This window comes from Chelmon rostratus, chromosome 8 (assembly GCF_017976325.1).
Source record: "Chelmon rostratus isolate fCheRos1 chromosome 8, fCheRos1.pri, whole genome shotgun sequence".
Taxonomy (NCBI): Eukaryota; Metazoa; Chordata; class Actinopteri; order Chaetodontiformes; family Chaetodontidae; genus Chelmon; species Chelmon rostratus.
Window position 1 is genome coordinate 930,476 of NC_055665.1, and position 24,656 is coordinate 955,131.

The window sequence follows — 24,656 nt, forward strand, 5'->3', positions numbered from 1 at the left end:
GATCCAGCCGTCACTGCTGAGGGGGGAGCTGGAAGGATCTGGAGTAGACTGTCACCTGATTGGACCATCGACTCCCTCACCAACTGACCTCAGTATGTGAGGCTTCAGGACTGTGTGCTACTTTGTCGACTGGTGTGGACTGAACCACCTGCACATCAATGCAAGACCAAGATGGTGACAGACTTCTGCAGGAAAGCACCACAGACTACACCGGTGAGCATCCAGGGTTTTGAGACTGATACCTTGGAGGAGTACAAATACCTGGTGTCCACCTCAACAATAAACTGGACTGGTCCACCAACACTGACGTCCTGTACAGGAAGGACCAAAGTCTCCTCCATCTGCTGAGAAGACTGAGGTCCTTTGGAGTCTGTAGGACATTACTGAGGACTTTCTATGAGCTAGCCAAGCTGACATCTATCATTGACAACCCCTCCCACCCCCTGCATGACACAATGGGGGCCCTCAGCAGCTCCTTCAGTAACAGACTGCTGCATCCACCCTGAAGAAGGAACTACCACAGGTCCTTCATCCCATCAGCTGTCAGAGTTCAGCTCCAGCTTCAGTTCATGCAGCTCTGGGTCCAGATTCACACTGTTTATGTGTGATTTATCCTACAAGTATTATCTTGTTTTTGCAAACATGCTGGCATTCTACTGTGACTCAAATATTTATTACTGTGTAATAGTGTAAATGCTGTTCTCACTCTCTGTACTCACCATGTGCTATTTGTGGAAAAACTGTGAAATTCTATAGAATTATAGAAGTATATAGAGGTAAGTCTTCTTATAGTTCTTTGTATATATATATATATTTTTTTTCTATTATATAGTCCTTTGTATAAAATGTACATATACATAGTGAGCTTTTATTTTGTATTTCTCTATTCTGTTGCTATATTTTCCTCACTGCTGCTGCCTGTGACACCTGAATTTCCCGGCTGGGGATGAATAAAGTCTTATCTTATCTTATCTTATATTACAGCAACCTTAGCTTCAGTCCCTGTCAGATCAGACTTTACAGTCTTCTGATGACTTATTAAATATTAAATGCTATCGTCCCTTCATACCTGTCTGATCTCATTAACCTGATGTCCCACCTGTCCTCTGGTCTCACTGAATATATTAACTTTGGTACTTCAGGTCATTTATTGTTGACCCTTTCATGAGCTTCTGGAGGATGAAAACAGTTGAAAGCTGGAGCGTCTGCAGGCCCAGATCTAAACTCAGACGCTGTGATGAACGGCTGCCACCAAAGCAAAGCTCATTAAAGCTTGTTATTAGGCGATGTGGCTCTGAGAGTCCAGCAGAAGTGACAAGTGAGGACATTTAGGAAAAGTCAAAGATAGCATGTTTAGAAGGAAGTTGTTTGAAAATAGGGACACTGGAAAAAAATGAGTCATTCTGGTAAATGGGGATATTTTCCAAAGAGAGGAAAGTTCTGCAGACGTTTTGAAGAGGACATGAGGACATGAGGACACGAGGACACGAGAATACCTGCTTTAAAGGGAGGACATTTTGTCTGACTTGTGTCTCGTCATTTATTTTTCACACTGCGTGGGTGATTCAGGAGGAAGAAGACGCCTTCACAGCCACTACAGATCAAAGCGGAGGTGGTGGAGGAGGTGGAGGAATACAAATACCTCGGAGTGGTGATCGACAACAGACTGGACTGGAAATCCAACACAGAGACTGTGTACAAGAAGGGGATGAGCAGACTCTACTTCCTGAGGAAACTGAGATCCTTCAACGTGTGCAGCAACATGTTGGAGATCTTCTACCAGTCTGTGGTCTCCAGCACCATCTTCTCTGCTGTTGTTTGTTGGGGCAGCAGCATCAGAGCCAGCGACACCAACAGACTTGATAAGATCATCAAGAAGGCTGGCTCTGTACTTGGACTCAGACTTGAGTCTTTTGAGACTGTGGTGGAGAGGAGGACGCTGAATAAACTGCTATCCATCATGGACAATGATCAGCAGCCTCTCCATCACACAGTGGACAGACAGCGGAGCACCTTCTCCCACAGGCTGCTGCAGCTCCGCTGTCGAAGGGACAGATACAGGAAATCTGTCCTGCCACATGCCATGACACTGTACAATAACAGCTGAAGATAATAATAATAATACAATACTTCTTACCACTACTGTTTGCTTTGATATTTTATTATTATGTATATAATTTTTTACTGCTTGTTATTTCGATATTTTATTATGTATAGTTTGTTCTTTATAGTCTTATTTCACTGTGTGTGATGCTGCTGCTGCACTGCAATTTCCCATCTTGGGATAAATAAAGTCTATCTATCTATGATGTCCTCTGAGGATTAATAAAGTTGTCTGATTATCATTTTCCAATGCAAGGACATGTTTGAAGATACTTTGTCCTCATGTGTCAATGAGGGTCCTCACAATGACTGAAGCACAAACGTGAGTGTGTGTTTTGTGTGTGAGAAAACGTGAAATTGAAAGCAGAGAAAATCTTTCCTTGCATGATGAATCTGAACATTAATTTCTCTCCAAACTGAGTTTTTATTTTGTTTGCTTTTGTCTGCAGGCAGCAGGAGGACAGAGACCGTCCTGTCAGGTTTCATCACGTGTCCCCGAGCAGTTTGATGCAATCAGATGTCTCTAAACTCAGTAACGAGCCAAAGAGCTCGTCAGCGTTTCCTCTGACTGTAAATCCAGCGTCTCCACCTGGAGCTGCATCATGAACTCACCTGCTCACACTGAGAGGAAACATGACGCCTGATTGGTTCTGACTGCTGGAGGAAAGAACCGATGGAACCGGTTTGTGTTGAAGTTCAGAAATATAAGAACGTGAAATTAACTCCGTCTTTGTTTTCTTCATGTCAATCTATATTTTGAATGTTAAAGGCCCCCAGAGGCTCTGCAGTAATGAAAAGTGTGGAAAATGTAAACGACACCTGCATCCACAGAGAGCAGCTGAGCTCGTCACGACTTGACGAGCTGCTCCCCGCAGGAGCGTCTGGCTCGCCTCTGATCTCCAGCTGACACTTTCACACACATTTATCGACTCAACGCGCTTCACAGGATTCATTTCTCAATCAGGCCTGTCAGATCTCAGATCAGTGGTTCCCAAACTGGGCTCCGGGGAGTTCAGGGGGTCTCCACGGAACTCCAGGTGTCTCTAAAGTTCCAGGTGACTCCCAGTGAAACATGAAACCCTCTGATGGAATTTCAGCTGTTTCATTCATCAGACAAGAAACTGAACTCTCAGCCAGGAAGTACTCAGATCCTTTCTTTAACTGCTTAACGATGATTGACCGCTTTAATCCACATCGCAGCTGAATCGCGCCGCATTCCTCTAAAGCCGGTTTGTGCAGATTCAACACACACCTGGGAACCTTTGCAGGCGCTGGTTTCTGGTCGGACCGGTCAAAGTGAAAGAACCCCTGTTCTTATTGTTGGTACAATATAATGGTTGGAAGCCAGTTTTGAGCCTTTTATGATGCACATTTATGAATTTTGGCGTTAATGCTTAAATGCAGCGTTAACGTCTGTTGTTGCTAATTTGCATAATTCCTAAATTTATATCTGTTGTATGTGCTGCAGAAAAATTAACAAACTCTCTTAATTTAGGATCAATTTGAAAGCAAAAACACAAAAAATGAATTTTTTAATATAATTCTAAATAAATTCAGGCGTCAAGGGGTGAAACAAGTACTGATACCACGCCGTAAAAATACTGCACAGACAAGTATGTAAATATAATCACGATACTTCAAGCATTGAAAGTAAAAGTACGCAGTGCAGTAAAATGTCGATCAGCTACCTGATTAATCCACTAATGTTTCTGTTGTTTAATACTCTCACTGAAGTGAAGGATGTGAGTTCTTCCTTCTGGTTACGACATCATGTTCCTCGCCACAGCTTCACATCAGTGAGGAATGAAAAGCCACGAGGTGTTTGTCGCACATCGGTTTAAACCTGTGAAGCGAGCCGCTGCCGTTTCCTCTGAAGCGTTCGTATGTTTGTGTCCCCGCCAGTGGCGTGCACAGACCTTTTAAAGGGCAGGGGCGAAAAGGACTTCACTTTAGCGCGCGTTTTGACGTCCAAGAGGGCACTTTAATGCGCGTTTTAGCTTCCAGGGGGCACTTTAGCGCACATTTTGGCTCCCAAGAGGGCACTTTAAGGGCAGGGGGGTCGCCCCCCCTGCCCCCCCCGTGCACGCCACTGGTCCCCGCAGATCCACACCGACCTTCATCACACGCAGCAGCAGAGTACCAGGACGCCACCGGACCGCAGCAAACCAGTCAACTAATGTTACCCCTCACTGTCCTGAATAGGGTGGGCAAAATAATAGAAACACAAGTGAGCCACTTGTGCAGGATGCTGGATCCAAGAAATACAAGTCCTTTCTCTCATCCTGAAATCTGTCAGAAGTGACACTAATTTTAATGAGATTTGTGTCTTCTGGCCTTTTTAATATCCGGGGGGTCCTGAGGGATTTTCTAAATAAACACACGATTAAGTTGCTCAAACGCAGAAAAGTCTCCGGAGAGCTTCTGTGCTTCAGACCAGCTGTAAATTTCATTAGCTTTGACTTGCCGGCAGCTCGGTTTGTTCCGGGAGCTTCAGTTACTGTGAAGACGAAGCACACCTGCGAGCTGATGAAGAGTTATCAGAGCTCATTGAATCTGTTTCAGCTGTAGTTTACGGTCCGGCGTGCTGCTGATCTGAGCTGCAGCTTCAGGAAGGATTTCACTCAAACATCAGCAAGCTGGAAAGTTAACGAGGAGACGCAACGAGTTCAGGCAAGAAGCTCAGGAGTCAGTGAGGAGGAGCGAGCCGATGAGGAGGAGAGCTAGCCAGCCGGGAACGAGCGCTAATCAGCAACAATAGCTCTGCAAGCTAGCTGCCTTGCTAACTCTCAGCTGTGCCACGTAGCTAACTGCTAACAGACTGAGACGGCTAGCTTAGCCTCGATGTCAAAGGTCAGGATGACGTGCAACAAGTCGGCCTGTCTGCGTTTTATTCCTGATCAATCAATTAATCAAAAGTGATTTAAACTAAAGAAAAACACAATGTTTTACGAACATCGCCGTTTTTCTCTCTGATTTTTTTATGTGCAGAAAATATCAAACCTAAATTACGACGATGTGATGAAGGCGACTTTTTTCTCACCGTGCAGCTCTGACTCCGGCTCTGACGTCTTGCCGTCGTGCTGCTTCTGGATTGGCTGCGCCCCTCCTGGCGACCGGTGATCCTGGATGCTGATTGGCAGACTCTGACGGGCTCCGTCCTCCTGATGCTTGGAAGAAAAGAGCTAATTGACTCATTTAAGTGAAACTCAGGAGTCCGTGAAGAGAAGCAGCCTGTGGCCCGGGGTGGGGGGGCAAATCCAACATAACTGGAGTTAAATTCAATGAATTAATCTTTTCTTACGTTCAGAACATTCAAGCTGACGTTTTCAAAATGGCGGCTCCTCAGCGTCCTCCTGCGGGCGTGGATCTCCTCGTATTTCTCCTCAGCCAGTTTCCTGCAGAGACAGAAACCAGATCCAGCAGGGTCACGGCCAGACTCGCCCCCCAGCCACCACATCTGTTCAGGTGGAAAAATACAGCTGGCGACCAGAGAGAGATCCAGAAACAGGAAGCGACACTAACGTGCATCACGTTTCCTGTTTTCTGCAGGTAAATATGTGAACCAATGAACGGGTCCAAACAGAGACAGCGTCCTGCAGTCTGTCCACAGTCTCTGCAGGCAGCCGTTGTTCTCTTATTCGTCAGCCGTCAGCAGTTTCCTGTGTGTTCACCTGGTGTAGCATCTGTCTGCACACCTGTCTGAATGAACACCTGTTCAGGTCGTGTCTCAGATGAAGAAACAGACCCAGCACCTGTCGTCTGGTCCTCTAACGTGATGACAGTCCGACTGAATCAGCTCTGTGTTCACTTCTGATGGTTCAGACTTTATTACCCAGAATGCACAGAGAGCCAACGTTCACTGAGACCTCCTGCACAAAGTCAGCAGTGGAAAGTAACTAAGTAACTACTAGGAGTACATTTACCAAAGTACTTAACTACAGTTTACTTTACTAATGTAATCCCATTACTTTACACTTCTACTCAATTACATTCCAGAGGGACACACTGTACTTTTTACTGCCCTAAAGGTATTTTGTCTGTGTGTGTGTGTGTGTGTGTGTGTCTCTGTGTGTGTATATATATGTATGAGTGCGTGTATCTGCATGCGTGTATCTGTGTGTGTGTGAGAGTGTGTGTGCGCATGTGTATCTCTGTGTGTGTATCTCTGTGTGTATCTGTGTGTGTGTATGTGTGTATCTCTGTGCGTTTGTGTGTGTGTGTGTATCTGTGTATCTGTGTGTGTGTGTGTGTATCTGTGTGTATATCTCTGTGCGTGTGTATCTGTGTGTGTGTGTGTGTGTATCTGTGTATCTGTGTGTGTGTGTGTATGTGTGTGTGTGTGTATATATCTGTGTATGTATCTCTGTGCGTGTGTATCTCTCTGTGTGTGTGTATGTGTATGTGTGTATCTCTGTGCGCGTGTGTATCTGCATGCGTGTGTGTGTGTGTGTATCTCTGTGTGTATCTGTGTGCGTGTGTGTGTATCTCTGTGTGTATCTGTGTGCGTGTGTGTGTGTATCTCTGTGTGTATATCTGTGTGTGGCTGTGTATATATCTCTGTGCGTGTGTATTTGTGCGTGTGTGTATCTCTGTGTGTGTGTGTGTGTATCTGCATGCGTGTGTGTGTGTGTGTGTGTATCTGTGTGTGTGTATGTATCTCTGTGTGTGTGTGCACGTGTGTATCTGTGTGTGTGTGTGCGCGTGTGTATCTGTGTGTGTGTGTGTATCTGCATGCGTGTGTGTGTGTGTGTATCTCTGTGTGTATCTGTGTGCGTGTGTGTGTGTGTGTGTTTGTGCGTGTGTATATCTCTGTGTGTGTATGTATCTCTGTGTATCTCTGTGCGTGTATCTCTGTGTGTGTGTGTATCTGCATGCGTGTGTGTGTGTGTGTGTGTGTTACCTGAGTCTCCCGGCCTTGTCGTCAGCAGCCTGCAGTTTGCGGAGCCTCATTCTCTCTCTGGGGGTCATCTTCTCCACCTCTGACTTCTCCATCAGTGTCTGCAGGTGAACCTTCTTCTGCCTGCAGACCGTCACACACACCTGTCAATCATCTGGAGCTGTCCAATCACGTCACTGCATTCTCAGCGGTGGAATGCTGAAAATGATCTAATGTTTTCCAAAGATGAAAGGGATTAATTAATCATCTGACAACCCCTCTGATTCAACTCGTGACCCTTTGGAGGGGCGAGACCCCCAGGTTGGGCCCCACTGGTTAACACTTGAAGACAGCTCGCTGCTCTAATTATAGCAGCTACTCACTGAAGAGTGTGTGTGTGTGTGTGTGTGAGAGGGAAGAAGAGGCATAGCAAAGAGGAGGAATACAGGGCAGTGAAGAAGAAGAAGAAGAAGAAGAAGAAGAAGAAGAGGGCAAGAAATAGCACAAGGAAAAAAGGGGGGAGGGGGAGGCAGAGGAAAAGGAAACTGAGAGAAAGAAGGAGGAAGAGGGGTGAGCAAAACAGAAGGCAACGATAAGAGGAAGAAGAGGAAAAACAGAAAGTAAAGACAGGAGGAAGGAGAGAACAAGGAAGAATAAGAGAGGGAGGAGTTACACCAAGAAAAGGAGAGAAGAGAAGAGGGAAAAGGATGATGAAGAGGAGGAAGACTAAGATGAACGCATGAGAAATAAATGTGGAGGAAGAGCAACAACAACAGGAAAAGGAGGCTGAAGAAAAAGAGAATAGAGGAAGGTGAGGAGGTGAGGATGAATAAATGGAAAGTGGAATACAGGATGAGAAAGAGGAGGAGGAAGAAAAGAGGAGAACAGTAGGAGGAGAGACAGATGAAGAGGAGGAGAAAGAGTAACTGGAAAGGGAAGGGAAGGCGGAAGACAAGAGGAAGAAATGAATAAACAGACAAGAAGACAAGGAGGAAGAGGAGGAGGAGGAGCCTCACATGTTCCTGGCGATGAGTTCAGCGTCTTTCTTTCCGTCTGACGGCACGAAGACGAGCCTCGTCTTCATTTTCTGTGAAAACACACATCGATGGATCGATGGATCGTTTCAGCTGCTGTTTCTTTTAGAGCGAAACATCACGTTTTATTAACTCTTCGTGTGTTTGTGAGTAAAAATGTGAATGAGTGAAGTAACTAAAGCTGTAATCAGTGGAGTACTCTCAGTGTGGTACTCGGAGGTCAGCTGGGAGGAAGTTCTGCTCTGCTGTCCTGCAGATGTCGACCAGAAACACAGAAACAGAAACGTATGAAATCCTCTCTGAACGAACAGAAATACAACATGAATCAGTTTGAGGCTTCGGAGCCATTAGACAGACACAGCGGCCAGCCGTCGCTGCAGAGAGCCCTCTCTGCGACGATGTCCCATGGTGCCGTGGTGCAGTAATGAATCCCATCAGCATAATGATATTTCAGTGGAAACCATGGCAACCCAGTCCATAACCGTGTTATCTCTCTTCAGGTGCCCAGCTTATCCACACAGGAGGAGCATCCAGCCTGCAGCTGTGATTTATCACAAAGTGTATGACAATAATATCCTGCACACGCACGCACATGCACGTGCCCCCCCCTCCCCCCCAAAGAGTGTGTGTGTGTAAGCAGCCATGAATACATGTACACACCCTGCTCCTGCCTCACACACTGCTTCATGGAACATGTTGTGCAGTGAACATCTGGCCAAATGTTCATGGCCTCACTTCAGACTTATCCAGGAAGTACTCTGATACTGTCTTGAAGTGAAAGTACCATTACAACAAAGTACAAAAACACTGCGACAAGTAAATGTCCTACATTCAAAATCTAAGTATGAGCATCAAAATTGAGTTAAAGTACCAAAATCTGTTTAACTTAATCTGTAAAAATACATCAACAGAGTTTTTGTTAGTAATCTGAATCTGCAAAGTAACTAAAGTCAAATTAATGTAGTGGAGTAAAAAATACAGCATTTCCCCCTGAGATGTGGGGGATAGAAGTAGAAAGCCGCAGAAAATACTCAATAAAGTAGCTCAACATTGTGCTTAACTGCAGTACTTGAGCAGCTGTTCATAGCGACCTTTGTTGTCATGGTTACAATAATCGCTGGGTTGAGGTTCGGGACCAGCTGTGATCATGGTTCAAACAGACCCTGGCTGATCATTAGAAACAAAGAGCAGCAGGAGCTGATCGGGAGCTGAGAGAGATGATTCTGTCAGAAACATTCAAATCAAAGAGCCGAGTGTCGGCTTCGAGGGTCCAACCTTCATGTGCTCCTCCAGGAACCTGGTCTTCAGAAGCTGGACAGCTGACGGTCTGGATGCTGGTGGTTTCTGCAGCATCCTGGTTCAGAGAGATGTTCAGATGATCAGTCTCACGTCACCGAGGCGATCACAGTCAAGAACATTCATAGAGACGGGAAGGAATGAGGTCTGAAGAACCTTCTCCAGAGGTGGAAGTAACTAAGTATAATTACTCAAATACTGTATTTGAGAACAATTGCTAGGTACTTGTACTTTACATGAGTATTTCCATCTTATGATACTTTACACCAATGCATATATATTTTACTGTGCAATACTTATCCATAACAACCATGAGCAACTCTTCCCTCAGTCCTTGTTCAATATTTCTCAATACTTATACTCAATACTTTCCATTTGCAGTATTTTTTTTTACAGTCTTATGTATAAAATGTACATATTAACAGTCAACTTCTTATTTTGTATTTTGTATTTTTCATTGCCTTTACTATTTGCTATTTCTACTGATGCCGCCTGAAACAGCAAATTTCCCCAGCGGGGGATTAATAAAGTAGATCTTATCTTATCTTATCTGATCTTATCTTATCTTTATATTTCTATTCCACCACATCTCAGAGGGAAAGATTGTACTTTTTACTCCCCTACACTAACAGAGAGTACACACCAACTAACAAATTATGATGTGTGATTGTAAATTAAACCAGCCAACAGGATATAAAGTAATTCAACCTGAAACATCTGCAGCATGAATGCAGCATTAATGCAGCAGGAATATGAATCCACAAACATCAGAGATGATGAGAAACACTGACAGGAACAGCTTCCTCTAAACAGAAGTTCATTTCAGCCTTTTCTTTGTGTTGAACTCAGTATCTGCTTATATTTTCTTTCCTCTTCATCGAATATGAAATGAGTTAATCGTGAGCTGCCTGCTGAAAAGAAGATAAACCCTCCGTGACTTCACGGTGAAGTCGGCGTTGTCTCCTCCTCACCTCAGCAAGACAGAGTTCAGATCCTGAGAGTATCCGGCGGGCAGCGTCGGGGTCTCTCCCTCCACGATCTTCATCACCACAGACAGGAAGTTTGGACCCTGGAAGGCGTGAGTCAGGGAGCACATCTCATAGAGGAGGCAGCCCAGAGCCCTGCAGCACAACAGCAGAAGCCTCCAGTGACTCACACGGCTTTACGTCAGGGCACCAATCACACATCTGCAGCAGCAGCGATCCTCTGAGAGAGGAAGCGTCCGGTCTCTCGTGTTTTAGCATCATGACCAGCAGCCTGTCACAGATACGTTTTACTGAAGGCGGCTGTGGCTCAGAGTCCACTGCAGGGGTGTCGGTCCGGTCCGGTCCCTGGCTCATCCTGGTCACATGACACCGTGACACAAGCCCGGAGGCACGAGGTTTCTGGACTCAGACACCACAGCAAGGTTTCAAAATCAATGAAGAATTTATTAAACAAAAGGCGCTCAGGATAATCACAGCTCATACAAGGTATGGCAGAAAAGTTCAACAAAAGACGCTCAGGAATAATTTGGAAATGTAACACAAAAAGAGCCCAACCGGCAAGATTAAAGTATCAAATGAAAATAAAGATTAACGCCAGAAAAATACTAAACTAAACTAGGACTTACTTACAAAACAGACTAGGAACGACAAGGAGACGAGGATCTATGAATGCTGGATAAATCACGGCGTGGTACAAAGACATGGCACGAGACAATCTGGCACAGGACAAAGGGAGACGCGGACTATATATACACGAGGTAACAATGAACAGGTGGAGACAATTAGGGCGGGGCAGACAATCAGACAGGCGGGAAACACACCAGGAAGTCAAGGGGCCTGAAACGAGAGGAGAGTTAGGTTTCACAATAAAACAGGAAGTGTAAGACGAGACATGACGCTCGTGAACAAAAACACTGAACAGATCTGACGAGACATGACACCGTGTACTGGTGTGAAAGAGACACAAGTAGTAATCGGACTGTATTTATACATGTGTATATACAACACGAGTTAGGTTCAAGGTTCAAGGTTACTTCATTAATACCCGAGGGTAGATTTGTTTTGCAGAGAGAGATTCACAGCAAACCTCAAACATCAAACCAAAGTGACAGGACAGAAGGTGCTCAGTATGGCTTCATGGATAAGTACAAGAATAAAATAAGATCAAATAGATAAAACAACACACAACAAAACATAATAAAAGACAAAAAACCTCAAGAAGATAAATATAAGAACATAAAAGTAGTAAAAATCACAATAAAAGATAAAAGAGGGCACATAAATAGGATAAATAAGATAAATAACGAGATCAGTTAATAAATAAATAAAGTGCTATGGTTCTGTATCTTACTGAGCTCAGTGACGGCGACAGGAACAAAGCTGTTTTTATAACGCTGTGTCCTGCACCGGGGACTACAAACCTTCGTCCAGAAGAAAGGATGGGAGTCATTATTAAGAGTAGGTGTGGCCATCCTCTGTACCTGTCTAGTGCACAGGGAGGCAGGAGAAGACGGGGGTTCACCTATCAGGAGACTGGACCACCTGACTACTTGATTCAGAGAGTTCTTCTCTGCTACTGAGGCCTGACCGACCCACGCCACCAGGCAAAAAGAAACAGACTCAATAAACACTCGCTGCCGCTCGCTGCGTGCACATGCGCCCATTCTTACCTCACCTTTCTTATATGAAAGAATATTATGAGTCTTACATCAACAGATCATAATGATGAATAATCTCCATGATCTCATCTAAAATCATCATCTAACAACATGTTTTCATTACAAATCTTAATAAAGACGTCTGTATCTGTTTATTACTTCCTGTTGGTCCCGACCAATGAACTGTCACATCAGCAGGTTTGGGTTTAGGACTTGTTGCTATGACAACAGCTCCATGGACTTTAAAGCAGCTTCAAAGATCCAGACTCAAATCAAATCACAGAACGAGCCCCGTTCTGATCACTGACCAATCAGACACTTGGGGAAAGTTACCTTTATAGCAGTTCAGGTTAGTAGTAGTAGTACTAGTTAGTAGTAGTAGTTACCCCGCTCAGCAGGTAATCAGTAACTATTTAAATGAGTTAATCAGAGTAATGTAACTTGGCAATAAAGCTGAAAAGTCCTAAAACATAAATGTAAACCTCAGAGAAGCAGCAGCAGTTTCAACATGTAACTAGTTACTCTCCAGAGATTACAGCAGGAAGTCAGAGGTGAAGATGTTTCTGAACCAGTGAAGGAAAACATGACGAAGGCTCCGAGCCTCCTCTTCTCTCTGTCTTCATTCTGTTTGTTTAGTTATTAATGAGCCGCTTCGCTTTCTGCCGCCTGCTCTCTAATTACCTCCGTCTGTTTATTAGCTCGCTAACAACCAGAGGAACAGCATCCATCACCGCGGTAACCTGCAGCATCGCTTCCTGCTTTTTACTAACGATCTACATGAATCATCATCGTTCAATAATTACTAATTAACTACACCTTTCTGTTTTATTAATGCTTTCACAGGTGCGTCTGTCAGTTTATTAGTAATCACTGATCTACACTAATTATCTGTATCTACAGATCACGTCGTACTAACGGGTGGGGGGGGGTACAAACTGAAGATGAGCCGCAGAGTTCAGCTGGAGGGGGCACTGCTCACCAGACATCACGCCAAAGAACAGGTTCCCTGCGCAATGAGATTCTTGGGGGGTGGGGGGCAGTGGGTTAGATCCTGAGGGTAGAAACTGTCCCTCAGCCTGGAGGTCCTGCGTCTCTCACCTCTGCACCTCCTGTGTGGGGGTGGGTGGAGTCCTTGATGGCGGGAGACGCGGTTGTAGGCGAACAGTGTGCGGAGCGTGGCTGAGGATACGCCCCCGCCTGTCCCCCGCCTGTCCGCCGTCACAGTGTCCGAGGTCACATTTCTAACCGTGACAGACTGCGTGGGGCTCAGGCCGAGGCCGGACGGCGTGTGGGGGAGGACTCTGATGTAGCTCTTAGAGTCCTCGGGGGGTCTGTCAGGTCTCAGACCCTGCAAACAGTCCTGCATGACGTTCTCAGGACCTGGAGACCAAAGTCTGACTCGCTTCCTCTCAGGATCAGTCAGCTTGAGTGCAGGCTTGACACAGGAACAGAGAGCTGTGGTCTGAGGGTCCAAAGTATTGACGGCCTCCTGGGTGTCATGTGTGAATGATCTGGGGGATGCTGGTCTCTTGAGGGGACACAGACAGTCTGGACACTGGTTGAATTCTCCCACAACACTGAAAACAGCTGATGACATCATGGAGCGCTGAAGTCACGTGATCAGCAGTCGGCATGTCATCTATAAATGAATCCTGCAGGGAAACATCAGCTTCTCTGCTGCTCTGCTGCGCTTTTGAGCCTCTTTTAGCTCCTAGTTTTAGTTTTAGTTTTAATTCTGGAAGAACAGACGACAGTAATGAGCCGACTCACTCACGTAAAGACAAAACAGGAAAAAAATGAATGAAAGCAGGTTTAAGGGTTCTTACTGGCTGTGGAAACGTGCACCACCTCTGTCTGCTGCTGCTGAGCGGACAGCTCATTGGTTGGCTTTCATATGTAAATCTCTCTTTAGGCTGGATCCCTCTTATCCAGTGGCGTGCACAGACTTTTTGAAGGGCAGGGACGAAAAGGAAAAAAAGTTTAGCACGTGTTTTGGAGTCCAGGAGGGCACTTTAGCGCGCATTTTTCAAAAACTGGGCCACGAGGGGGGGCAGTCGCCCCCCTGTGCACGCCACAAAACCAAACTGAATGTCTCCAAATGTTCTACAGAAGTTAGAAGAGCATGAAGCAGCAAAGCGAAGCCGCCGCTCTCGCTGAGCTCGACCTCGTGTTGCACTTCGACCGGACGTTGTGTTCACTCGCTCGTCGGATTTGTCCGTTTGTATTCGCTGTGTTTCTGCTGCTCTCTCGGCCCGCTCACTCTTCAAACATTTAGCTTTACATTAAAGTAAAGGATAAAAAGTTTAACTGACTGATGAACACACCAGCAGAACTTCTTTCAACACCTTTTAAAAGATGTTATAATTATTAAACCTGCAAGAGGAAGTGTCTTATTTTGAAACACTCAGGCCACACCCCCTTGCTCTCCTATTGGCTACCTGCATGACATAGGGAATCACACAGTGAAGGAAGAGCATGTCAGATATGACTAAACGTGTGAAAAGTGCATGGAAGCGAGGAAGCCTTCATCACTTTGTGCTGCTAATTGCCTCCTCATCATCCTCCTCTCTGATCTATTCCTCATTAATTACAACAACTGACCTCCGCCTGCTGTCAGCACTCTGTGTGTGTTAACGAGCTGGGTTAACGAAGGTGGATTCTTATCTCGTTAAGAAACTTGATTAAAGTGACCTCTGACCTCTCGGCTTTGTTTGACTGGACTCTTTGGAGGGAAAGTGTTTTACTCGCCACTTGCCGCCACGGACAGGTGACCAAATAAAACACGACGCTACCTTGAATGAAATGACAGTATGTAAGTACCCAACGCAACAACATATGAAACCTCAGTGGTTTTTAGACATTCTGAAGCAGAAATGTTAGATTTTGAACCTTTGGTGGCTCAGAGAAAACGACGGCGTCCTTTAGTCGATCTCTCACTGACGGACGGAGGAGTGAAGTTTAGTGTCCCTCTTGAAGAGACAGATGTGTTTACAGATTGTCAACATCTGGTTCGAGTGTGTTTTAAACCTGCTTTGGTGCTTTGAAGCGTCTGATTTCCTGTCAGTGAGCTCAAACAGCAGCTCTGCAGGAGCAGATCAGCTGATGGAGAGAAACTCTGAGCGTCGACAGTTAGGTTTGTCTCATCCTTCGCTGTCAGCGAGCGCCTCTCACCTTCACCTCCTTCTTATCGTCCTATCGTCTCATCGTGTCGTCCCGCCTGTCAGAACAGTCAGATCTCCGTTTCTCTGCCGTCAGAAGGGATCAGACTTATCTCGTCCTAACAGGATACTCAGAGAGTCATTTCTGGATGTTTCACTCTGTCAGCTTTGCCCCAAATTCATCTCTAAGGTGGAACAAAGACCTGCAGCTGTGGCATCAATCTCTGGAAGAAATGACCTTCGTCTGCAGACGGATTCACGTTTCAGTCACGAGTCTGTAAAATCAAACCACTGGATCCGATCGACGGCTCGCAGAGGACAGACAGGCAGCTGGTCTCCTTCCCTAAAGGACTCCCTGCTCTTCACCTGCAGCAGTACATCCATACTCCACACAATGCACCTGCTCAGCCTCCAGCTCTAAACCAATCACATCAGAGGAAAAAGAAGCTGTATCGCTTCCACAAAAGCTTATTTGTCACAGGCCCACAGGAAGTCCTGAGGTGAGAAAAACCACCTGAGACTCACAAGCACATGAGATTTATAGAATAAATGTCAAATAAAAGCAGGTTGGACTTTAAAGACGGTTTACCAAACGTCAGACTTGGAGTCGTAGCCCTGGTGGTTCAGCACCTCTGGGCTCATGTAGCACGGAGTCCCAGTGAAGGTGGTGGCCAGGTCACATGATCCCATCAGCAGGCAGGAAACGCCAAAATCACCTGGAAACAGACGATGAACAGCGTGCTCAGAAAAGGTCAGAGAGTCCTAGAGATCAGCAGGTTTCAGACGCTCGCTGAACCAAAGCAAAGGTGCTGTGTGTCACAGTTCATGTGCAGAAACACAAGCAGTACAAAGTACTGCACACAGGTACAATACTGATGTACTTTATATTGTGGAAGGACTCAGATCTTCCACAGTTACAGAAAGAGGCCAATAAGCTCTGTTGATTGGTCTGTTTGACCTGCTGCTTCTCAGAGGAGAACAAACTGGATGGATTTGATTGGTTCTGCCAACCACCTGAAAACTGTCCACAGGTGTGAATCTCACCTGCAGCGATAAACCCACAGCAGGTACAGAAACTGAAACATCAATCCCTGTCACTTCCTGCTGTAACAGTCTGCTCAGTGTTGAAAGATGTTTGTTTCGACAAAGAGACTCGTCGTTCTAACGAGGAAGGTTTCAAACAGCAGTGAGCCGCCGGCGGGGACAGCTTCCTGTCCTTTATACCTCTCCTCTTCCATTAACACAAAGTTCACCTTTACTCTCATATTATCCACCGTTAGTTAAACAACTGATTTTAAAATTAACACAACGCGGAGGCAACTCACCGATCAGTGATCCACAGATCAATAACACTACAAAAACGGTCTGGAAACGTCCACAAAGGTCCAGAAGATCCACTGCAGTAGAGATATTTAGTCCAGAACATGATAACAATCCACAGAAAGATGATTTCTCCTTCAACAGGCCATGTGCTCCTCCTCTCCACCTTCTTCTTCCCCTACAGCTTCAGAAACTGGTCCAGACTGGCGCCATGTTCTCTCAAACTTCACTTGACCAATAACGAGCCGCCATATGACGCCTAGCAACCAGCACAGCCAATAACAATTTGAGTTGAACGAACGAGCCTCCTTCTCGTCTTCTGTGTGCAGATCGAGCCAATCACAACCGATTTTACGGATGAGTGACGCTTTGAGCAGCCAATGATATTCTGAACACAGATCTGCCGCTTCAGTGACTTATTGACAGCTCCGCCCCTCAAATCAATGATCTCAGAGATGATAGAGACGTTACGCACAGTTTGAAGTGATGGATATACTAACTGGCAAAAAATTTAAAGATACATGGCCAAAATAAAGGTACAGACACATTTAATATGAATATAAATGGTCCAAATTTAGATACCATGAATATAAATACAAATATGTATGTAGATAAATATATTGCCTTTTGAGGACACCTAGATATACCATTAGAGAAAGGATGAAAATGTTTATTATATTTTATCGTTTAGTTATCAGTTTGTATTGTGTAAGGCTTCATGCTGTGGTCTCTTTGTGTTTTCCAGCTAACAAGCTTCAGACAGAGTCCACTGCCAGCAAAGATTCAGTGTTTTCAGGTTACTGTGAGTCTGTCTGGACGTGTTTGAGGCTCATTTTTACTGGCCTGGTGTTAAAGACGGGTCATAATAACTGCCTCGCAGTGTTGACCCACACAGTCGTGTTTCTGGTGAGGACTGGCCCGGTTAAACTGAATCAGCAGAGATGAGAGGAAGCTTGTTTCACTCTTGTTTCAGTTCTTTGTGTCAGGTGAAGAAAACCACTTCCACTGTTTCACTGTGATAAGAAGAAGAAATGCTGTGATGAAAGCTAGAAAGAAGATAATTTCCACCTGATACCAAGTCATAATCAGCTAACTTAATGAACATCACATCACGCTGATTGACACCCGTGAGGGACATTAATGTTGTAACTTTAGCCCTTATTACTGTCACTTAACTGTGGGTACTTACGCTATAAGGAATAACACACACGGAGGCGAGACTGCGGGCAACACCATCACAACATTGACCCCAGCAATCAATCATAGAACACTCCCATAGCCTGACAGCCCAACATAGTAGAGCACCGAGTGCTCGATCAAATACACCACAATTAATATTTCCTGCAAGCAAAAATATTTTATATCTGGGCTTTTTGGACAACTGATAAATGATTTTACTGCAACAAGTTGAACAATAACATCTGTATTTAAAGGATAACTGGTTTTTTACAACCTGGACCTTATTTGTAGCATTAAATACGACCATTTACTCCCCCAGACAACTTTGGTGGCATTTGGAGTCGTTTTGAAGAAATTAGCCCCAGAGGAGCGGCGCGTATATCCGTATAATGCGAGTACTCGGGGCATCCATGCGCAGCCTCTATATAACACATAATCTGCAGAAACTCGTTCATATTCCAATATTTAGTTCTGATATGCTGGTGCTATTCCCCTCTGAGCCCGCGGTGGACTCGTGGACGCGCAGCCGTTTGTTGTTGTTTGGCCAGCTGTTCCTCTCTCTGCCTCCTCGTCCTCCTTTCAACGAGCTCCTCGTCCGTGTACTCTGGCTCAAAACGGTGAGGACGTCCATCGTAAACAAAGTCATCGTCCACCACCTCAGAGTCGGAAAAATATTCATCCATTTTGTGAAAAATAACAGTCGCGAACTACAGCTAAACTAGCCGACCGCCGCGTTAGTCAGCCGTGTTGTGGCTGGCTGCTCGCAGCGCGCGGCGTTCGGTAATGACATCATCCACGTCAGAGGTAGTTGTCTAGAGACGCCGGATGTTGATAACATGCCACCACGGGCTCAGAGGGGAATAGCACCAGCATATCAGAACTAAATATTGGAATATGAACGAGTTTCTGCAGATTATGCGTTATATAGAGGCTGCGCATGGATGCCCCGAGTACTCGCATTATACGGATATACGCGCCGCTCCTCTGGGGCTAATTTCTTCAAAACGACTCCAAATGCCACCAAAGTTGTCTGGGGGAGTAAATGGTCGTATTTAATGCTACAAATAAGGTCCAGGTTGTAAAAAACCAAAGTTATCCTTTAATGCAGCGCTTCTGCACAAAGGTAAAACAGATTGAGTAAAGATGCACACGTGCAGTTGTTTAAAGCTTCAACCAGACGTCACTCGTATGTAGAAATCACTGTGACATGAAACATGAAAACAATAGCTGTTTCTCACAGTGGCAGTAAAACGTTGTCCTACACTGTAAATCTCACAGAATAGAAATAACTTTTCTGCTAAGACACATTTCATGCTGCAACACTTGCATGTGTCTCACACTGACACAGTGTCTCTCTGCTCTGTGTGTGTGTGTGTGTGCGTGTGTGTGTGTGCAGCTGCTGATCAGCAAACTACAAACTGCCAGCAGAGACTTTTAAAGTACAAAGCAGCAAACAACAGCACCAATGTGCTGAGTTCACACTCCAGATCTACCATCTGAGAGGGAACACCGTCTGCCGCTTCAGTACGAGCTCGTAATTAACTGGAGGCGTGTTTCTATTTATGTTTCCAGAGTTTTTGTTGTTTGTGAGAGGGAGTCTTTGAAGGCAGCACGAGTGAATGTGTAGCAAACCCACGTCCGACACACACATACGCACAAACGCACATAAATGTTGAAGTGAGACATGAAGAAAGTCCCATGAGCCTTTGCAGCAGCGGCGGAGGAGGAAACTCACCAATTTTAACAAGGTTTCGTTTCAGGAAGACGTTCTTGGCCTTCAGATCTCGGTGGAGGATTCGCCTGCAGAGAGCAGCGCAGCAGCCAAAGAAACGGGATGAAAAAGAATTCACGCTCATTTATTCATCCAAGCGTTTATTGATTGATTCACTTAATATCATTTATTCTATGACTGATTGATCACGTGATGTGTTCAGCTACTGAACCCGTCAGTCTGCTTCCAGTTCACTACATCTATGGGTGACCTTTGACCTCCAGCCAATCACAGTAATGCTATGTGGGAGCTAATGAGGCTAATTATCCTAATTATGCAGAAAACTGAACTATGAATCTAGGGCAAAATAAAAAGAGAGAAAGGGTGCTCTTGAGGAGGAAAAGGGAGGAATCCAGGTTGCCATAGCGACCGTATCCCCACCTGTCGTGCATGTAGTGAAGGCCGAGCAACAGCTGGACGAGCCAATCGATGACCTGGAGTTCAGGCAGGCTCTGCCCGGCCTGTCTCACCTCCTCCAGCTTACAGTCCAGATCCCGATCCTGATGGAGAGAGAGACAGGGAGGGAGAGACATGAGGACTAACCACAGACGCTGGTCTGTCCTGCTGTTTGTGCAGACAGTGAACTAACCACAGACGCTGGTCTGTCCTGCTGCTTGTGCAGACAGTGAACTAACCACAGACGCTGGTCTGTTTTAAAATCATCTTCTGCTTTAATCTTTTGTTTGATTGTGTCGGGTTTTTTTCCTGATAACCAGGCACCGTCTCTTCATTCATCTTTTCTCTCTAATAGGCTGCAGTGAAACCCCAGTCCTCCACAGCTCTGCAGGGGATTGTGGGTAATGGTCTGGCAAGAAACAATAGCTCGGAGGGTCTCTGAGTGCACCGGCTCTTTGATTGGACAGCCTCTGAGTTCAATCAGAAGATATCTGTGTTTGTGTGTGTGCAGGCTGTTTCAAGCCAAACTCTTTTAAAACCGAGCTGTTTAAAAGCTGAAGCGACTCGTCGGAGCTGCCGCAGCTTCCTGTCGGCGCGTCTCCTCGTCGCTGCCGCCTCCTCGTACAAACGCAGCAGGAAAAAACGTGTCGATAGTTCCCCGACAGGCAGCGCGGAAATTAAACCTCGAGGCGACATTGCGGCTTCAGAGCCTCGTTGAAAGGGGGAAGCGGAGCGACGCTGTGGGGGGGGAGGGCGGCATAATAACGAGGGGGGATCACCGCTGAGTGACGTGGACGAGGAGAATACACCGCGAGTGGGAGCCCGAGGTTCGTTAGTGGAGAGAAGAGAAGACAGTACCTGCTGTAATCAGACCCGCGGAGATGAAACGAGAAACATAATGAAAAGATGGAATCACAGAGGGGGGGGGGCTTCTATTTCATGTTATTGCTTCATTTTTCTTTTAGCTCACACCCTCAGAACAAAAACGATGGATGTTTGGAAAGAGAGAACTGAGAGGAGGCTCTCTGCTCTGGGTTCAGATCTGAGAGGAGGCTGTTTCACACACGCAGCAGCCCTGAAGGACTCGCCCGTTTGTTTGCAATTTGTAGACATGTGACTCCCTCGCTGCCTGTGATCTGCATGTTAGCGGCGCTTCCTGAACTGAACGAGGGAACGAGGTTGGTGCAGCGTCGGCAGTGACGCGGCCGCCGTACGAAGCCGAGCCAGAGGGCGAAACCAGCCGATCGACGCTCCAGCTCTCACCTGAGATGGTGGATACAAGCAGCTGAGGCGAGTTCCCTCCCCTCTGAGTGAAGAGCTCAGACATCCAGAGTCCAGAGTCCTCACGTCCAGGGGGGCCAGCTGAGGAGGCTCAGCAGGGCGCCTTCCTTTGGAGGTTTACCTGCCACGCCCAACTGGTAGGAGGCCCCTAGATGGATGGATGGATGATGAGCTGCTCTTCACCTCCTACCTACATCCTCTTCATCACCACCAGAGACTCTGGTGTGAAGGTGATGTCAGAGTCAAGTTCTCCAAACCACGGCGCTCCTCTCCACCCCGCAAGACGATGGTACTGACCTCAGGCCGTCCTACATCCAGAACATGGTCTAACCATAGACCCCAACCGGTCCACCAGCATCTGTTACTGCCAAGAAGAAGAAGGCCAAACTTCTGCTCAACAAATCCATGACTGTTTGCTGTCCGGACTTCACAGTGACGGATCGAGCTCCACGTCAGGACGGCAGGAACTCTGCAGGTCCTCCATGACAGACGGAAAACTCACCTGTTCAGGCTGCAGCTGGAACCATGACAACACCATCCTCTTCCTCCATCTTTTATTGTTTCCAAATGTGTTGTTTGAAGCAGTTCAGCACATTGAAGAAGATGAGGTTTCCACGTGGTGAATGAAAGCCTTCACTGTCGCTCTGGATAAAAGCATCAACTAAACGCAGTGTAAAATAATCTCGGCATCAGTGGTGAAACTAAAATGTACCATTGTCATACACATTTCAAACAATCCACAGCCGACACTTCTTGTCTTAGGTCCTCGGGTCAGCTGACCCCCCCCCCCCTGTCTCGGCGTTACCTGGCAGAACTCCGTGACGATGCAGAAGGCGTCTCTCTCCAGGAAGCTGTGATAGAAGGCGAGGATGGCCGGGTGGTGCAGCTGAGACAGCAGGTGGGCTTCCTGCGTAGCTCGGACCGTCTCGTCGGGTCGAAGGTCGCCCAGAGGAATCTGCTTCAACACCTTCCTGAGGGAGAAACAGTTCAGAGGTCAGAGGTCAAACACGTGAGTTGCTGGTGTGCGCTGCTGTTTTTACCAAAGCCGAACGGGTTCAGAACCCTGAATTCAGACGAAGGTCAGTGTCCTTTGGTAATAATTAAAGAGACAGTGGTCAGTGGGACACTGACAAACAGCATTTCACTAAATTCATCTGTTCAAAGAAAAATATGACATTTATCTACAAAGAAGCGTTTAAGGAAAAGACGGTTTTTAACAAATGAGTCATGGCTCAGATGGTGTCAGTTTGTCCTTCGCAGAACTTCCTGCTCATAAACCTAAAGAACGAGCTCACTTCAGAGAACTGCTTTTCTTCGCCTGAAATTAGCATCAAATTACAGATTGCTAATGCTAGCACAATGCTAAAAGAAGCAGAATGGAGCAGTGTGAATATCAAATGTCTGTCCTCCCCCTGCTTCCACCACTGCCTCCTCCTGAGGGAGTTAATCAGCTCCTCACCGAGCGGACCGGCTCTCCTGCTCTCGTTAAATTGGCGAGCGGGTCAGCAGGTGAAACGGAGGCTCAGGTTTATTAACGCAGCGCTTCTTTCAGCCCGGCTTCACGGACCGCTCTGAAGACAGAAACTGAGGATCAGAGACAAACCGAGGTGTTTCCTGCTGAAATACAACCTGTCCCCTGCAGACGGACTGTCCTCTGCAGTCAGACTGTCCCCTGCAAACAGACTGTCCCCTGCAGTCAGACTGTCCTCTGCAGACTGACGGTCCCCTGCAGACAGACTGTCCCCTGCAGGCGGACTGTCCCCTGCAGGCAGACTGTCCCCTGCAGGCAGACTGTCCTCTGCAGGCAGACTGTCCTCTGCAGACAGACTGTCCCCTGCAGGCGGACTGTCCCCTGCAGGCGGACTGTCCCCTGCTGTCACGCTGTCCCCTTCAGGCAGACTGTCCTCTGCAGACAGACTGTCCCCTGCAGACAGACTGTCCCCTGCAGTTGACCCAGACCAGGCGAACAATTCTCATTGGATAAATGGTTGAAGATCTTGAATCAATTGGATAACAGAACTCAGGGTGTTATTATCCAATCACAGCTGTTCACCTGTTCCAGGTGTGTCTTCCTGCTGAAAGCTTCTGTCTGTCTCTTTCCTCCGTCTCTCTGGGGGCGTGTCTCGGCGTTCAGTGCTGCGTGGGGTCAGAGGTCACCTCAGCTCGGCCTTCAGCGTCTCTGAGGTCGCAGGTGGAACGACGCGGCGCCTGACGTCTGCTGGTTTCCGTCTCAGAGGCGGAGCTGCTGTGTTTTTATTTCTCGCTGTGAAACTCAGAAGCATCTCAGCCTTAATCAGACTGTCACACTTCAAACGGCCTTTCACTTTGGTTGCATAGCAACAGAGAGTCGGTGGCCCCGACTCGGCGAAGAGCTTCACACCACAAAGAAGAAAAACCCTCTCGGTTCAGATCACAGCGAGCCGTGAATGAAATGAAGTCCTGGTTGTGTAGTGGATCAAAGAAACAACTTCCTGGGACGTCTCAGAAATTTAGTCTCCACCAACAGCAGCACATACGGAGGAAGAGGAGGCTCACAGCTCCTCTCCTGCACACAAAGATGAAGCTGCAGCTGTGGTCAGGACGCAGCCTTCAGCTACGGGAGCCCCAAACAGACAATCAGAGCCACGATTTACACAAACACCTGCAGACACAGTTAGCACGTTAGCATGACGAGCTACGCTGCAGCCCTGCAGCAGCAACACACAACCTTTACTCTTCTCCCACAGTTAGCAGACCTGCTGCTTTAAAACACAGCGTTACTAAAATAACACCTGGTTCAAATTCAATCAATTAACTTCACATTTACAGCCGGTGCAGAGTAAACGAGCACCTGCCCAGGTAAAGGTTTCTAACCTTACCATGAAACACAACATACGAATGTACAAAATCCACAACAGGTGAGCAACACTGAGAACACAGGAAAGATGACAGCAGAGTGCTAACCCTTCACAATAAAAGCCTGTGCTTCAATCCACACAGAATTCCACCTGTGGACAACAACATCACATGACTACAGCTGCAGGTTAGAAGTTTGATTTCCCAGCAGCCTTTTGTCCCAGAGACGCCGGCAGCTGCTGAAACGTCCTCTGAACACTCGATGAAGTCAGTTTCTCTCTCGTGTTGGCAGAGATTTGTGACCTTCTGGTGCCTCAAAGTGTCAAAACACAAAGTGAAAAATGAAGTACTGATGTACACAGTCAAGGTACTTGTACTTCATATGAGTATTTCTATTCTATGAAGCAGTAATATTAATCCACAAACATCAGATATGATAGAAAAACACTGACAGGAACATTTTACTGATACATGACGACTTTTACTTTAAGTTCTTTCTGCTGATTATATTAAAGGCAGGACTTGTAGTGGAGTATGTTCACAGCGTGTATTAGTACTCTGACTGGAGTAAATGATGCTTCTTTCTGCTGTCTGCTCTCAGGCTTTTCACCTGTTTTCACCTGTTGCTCAGGTGAACCTCAGTCTGTGCAGGCGGCTGCAGCGATCGCAGCAGGTTTCAGGCAGACAAACGGCGAGAAGAAAACAAATTGCACTTGTGTCAGCAGGCAGCAGCAGGAGGCACCACTCCTCCCCCTGACTCCCC

At 46.5% G+C, this 24,656-nt stretch overlaps 1 protein-coding gene across 2 annotated transcripts in view; it reads right to left on the minus strand.

Moving 5' to 3' along the window:
* Window positions 1–24,656, minus strand: part of nek11 (NIMA-related kinase 11) — a 48,603-nt gene that overhangs the window by 18,756 nt on the left and 5,191 nt on the right. The window contains exons 3-12 of one of the 2 annotated variants that reach the window (XM_041942818.1): window positions 21,864–22,029; window positions 19,763–19,881; window positions 19,346–19,410; window positions 15,701–15,827; window positions 10,281–10,430; window positions 9,289–9,367; window positions 7,996–8,066; window positions 7,004–7,123; window positions 5,405–5,498; window positions 5,144–5,264 (exon numbers count right to left, since the gene is read on the minus strand). In XM_041942818.1, the coding sequence (XP_041798752.1) occupies window positions 5,144–5,264; window positions 5,405–5,498; window positions 7,004–7,123; window positions 7,996–8,066; window positions 9,289–9,367; window positions 10,281–10,430; window positions 15,701–15,827; window positions 19,346–19,410; window positions 19,763–19,881; window positions 21,864–22,029 (1,112 nt within the window). Of the gene's footprint in view, window positions 1–5,143; window positions 5,271–5,404; window positions 5,499–7,003; window positions 7,124–7,995; window positions 8,067–9,288; window positions 9,368–10,280; window positions 10,431–15,700; window positions 15,828–19,345; window positions 19,411–19,762; window positions 19,882–21,863; window positions 22,030–24,656 lie in introns of both variants that reach the window. The other variant, XM_041942817.1, reaches the window with a different exon arrangement.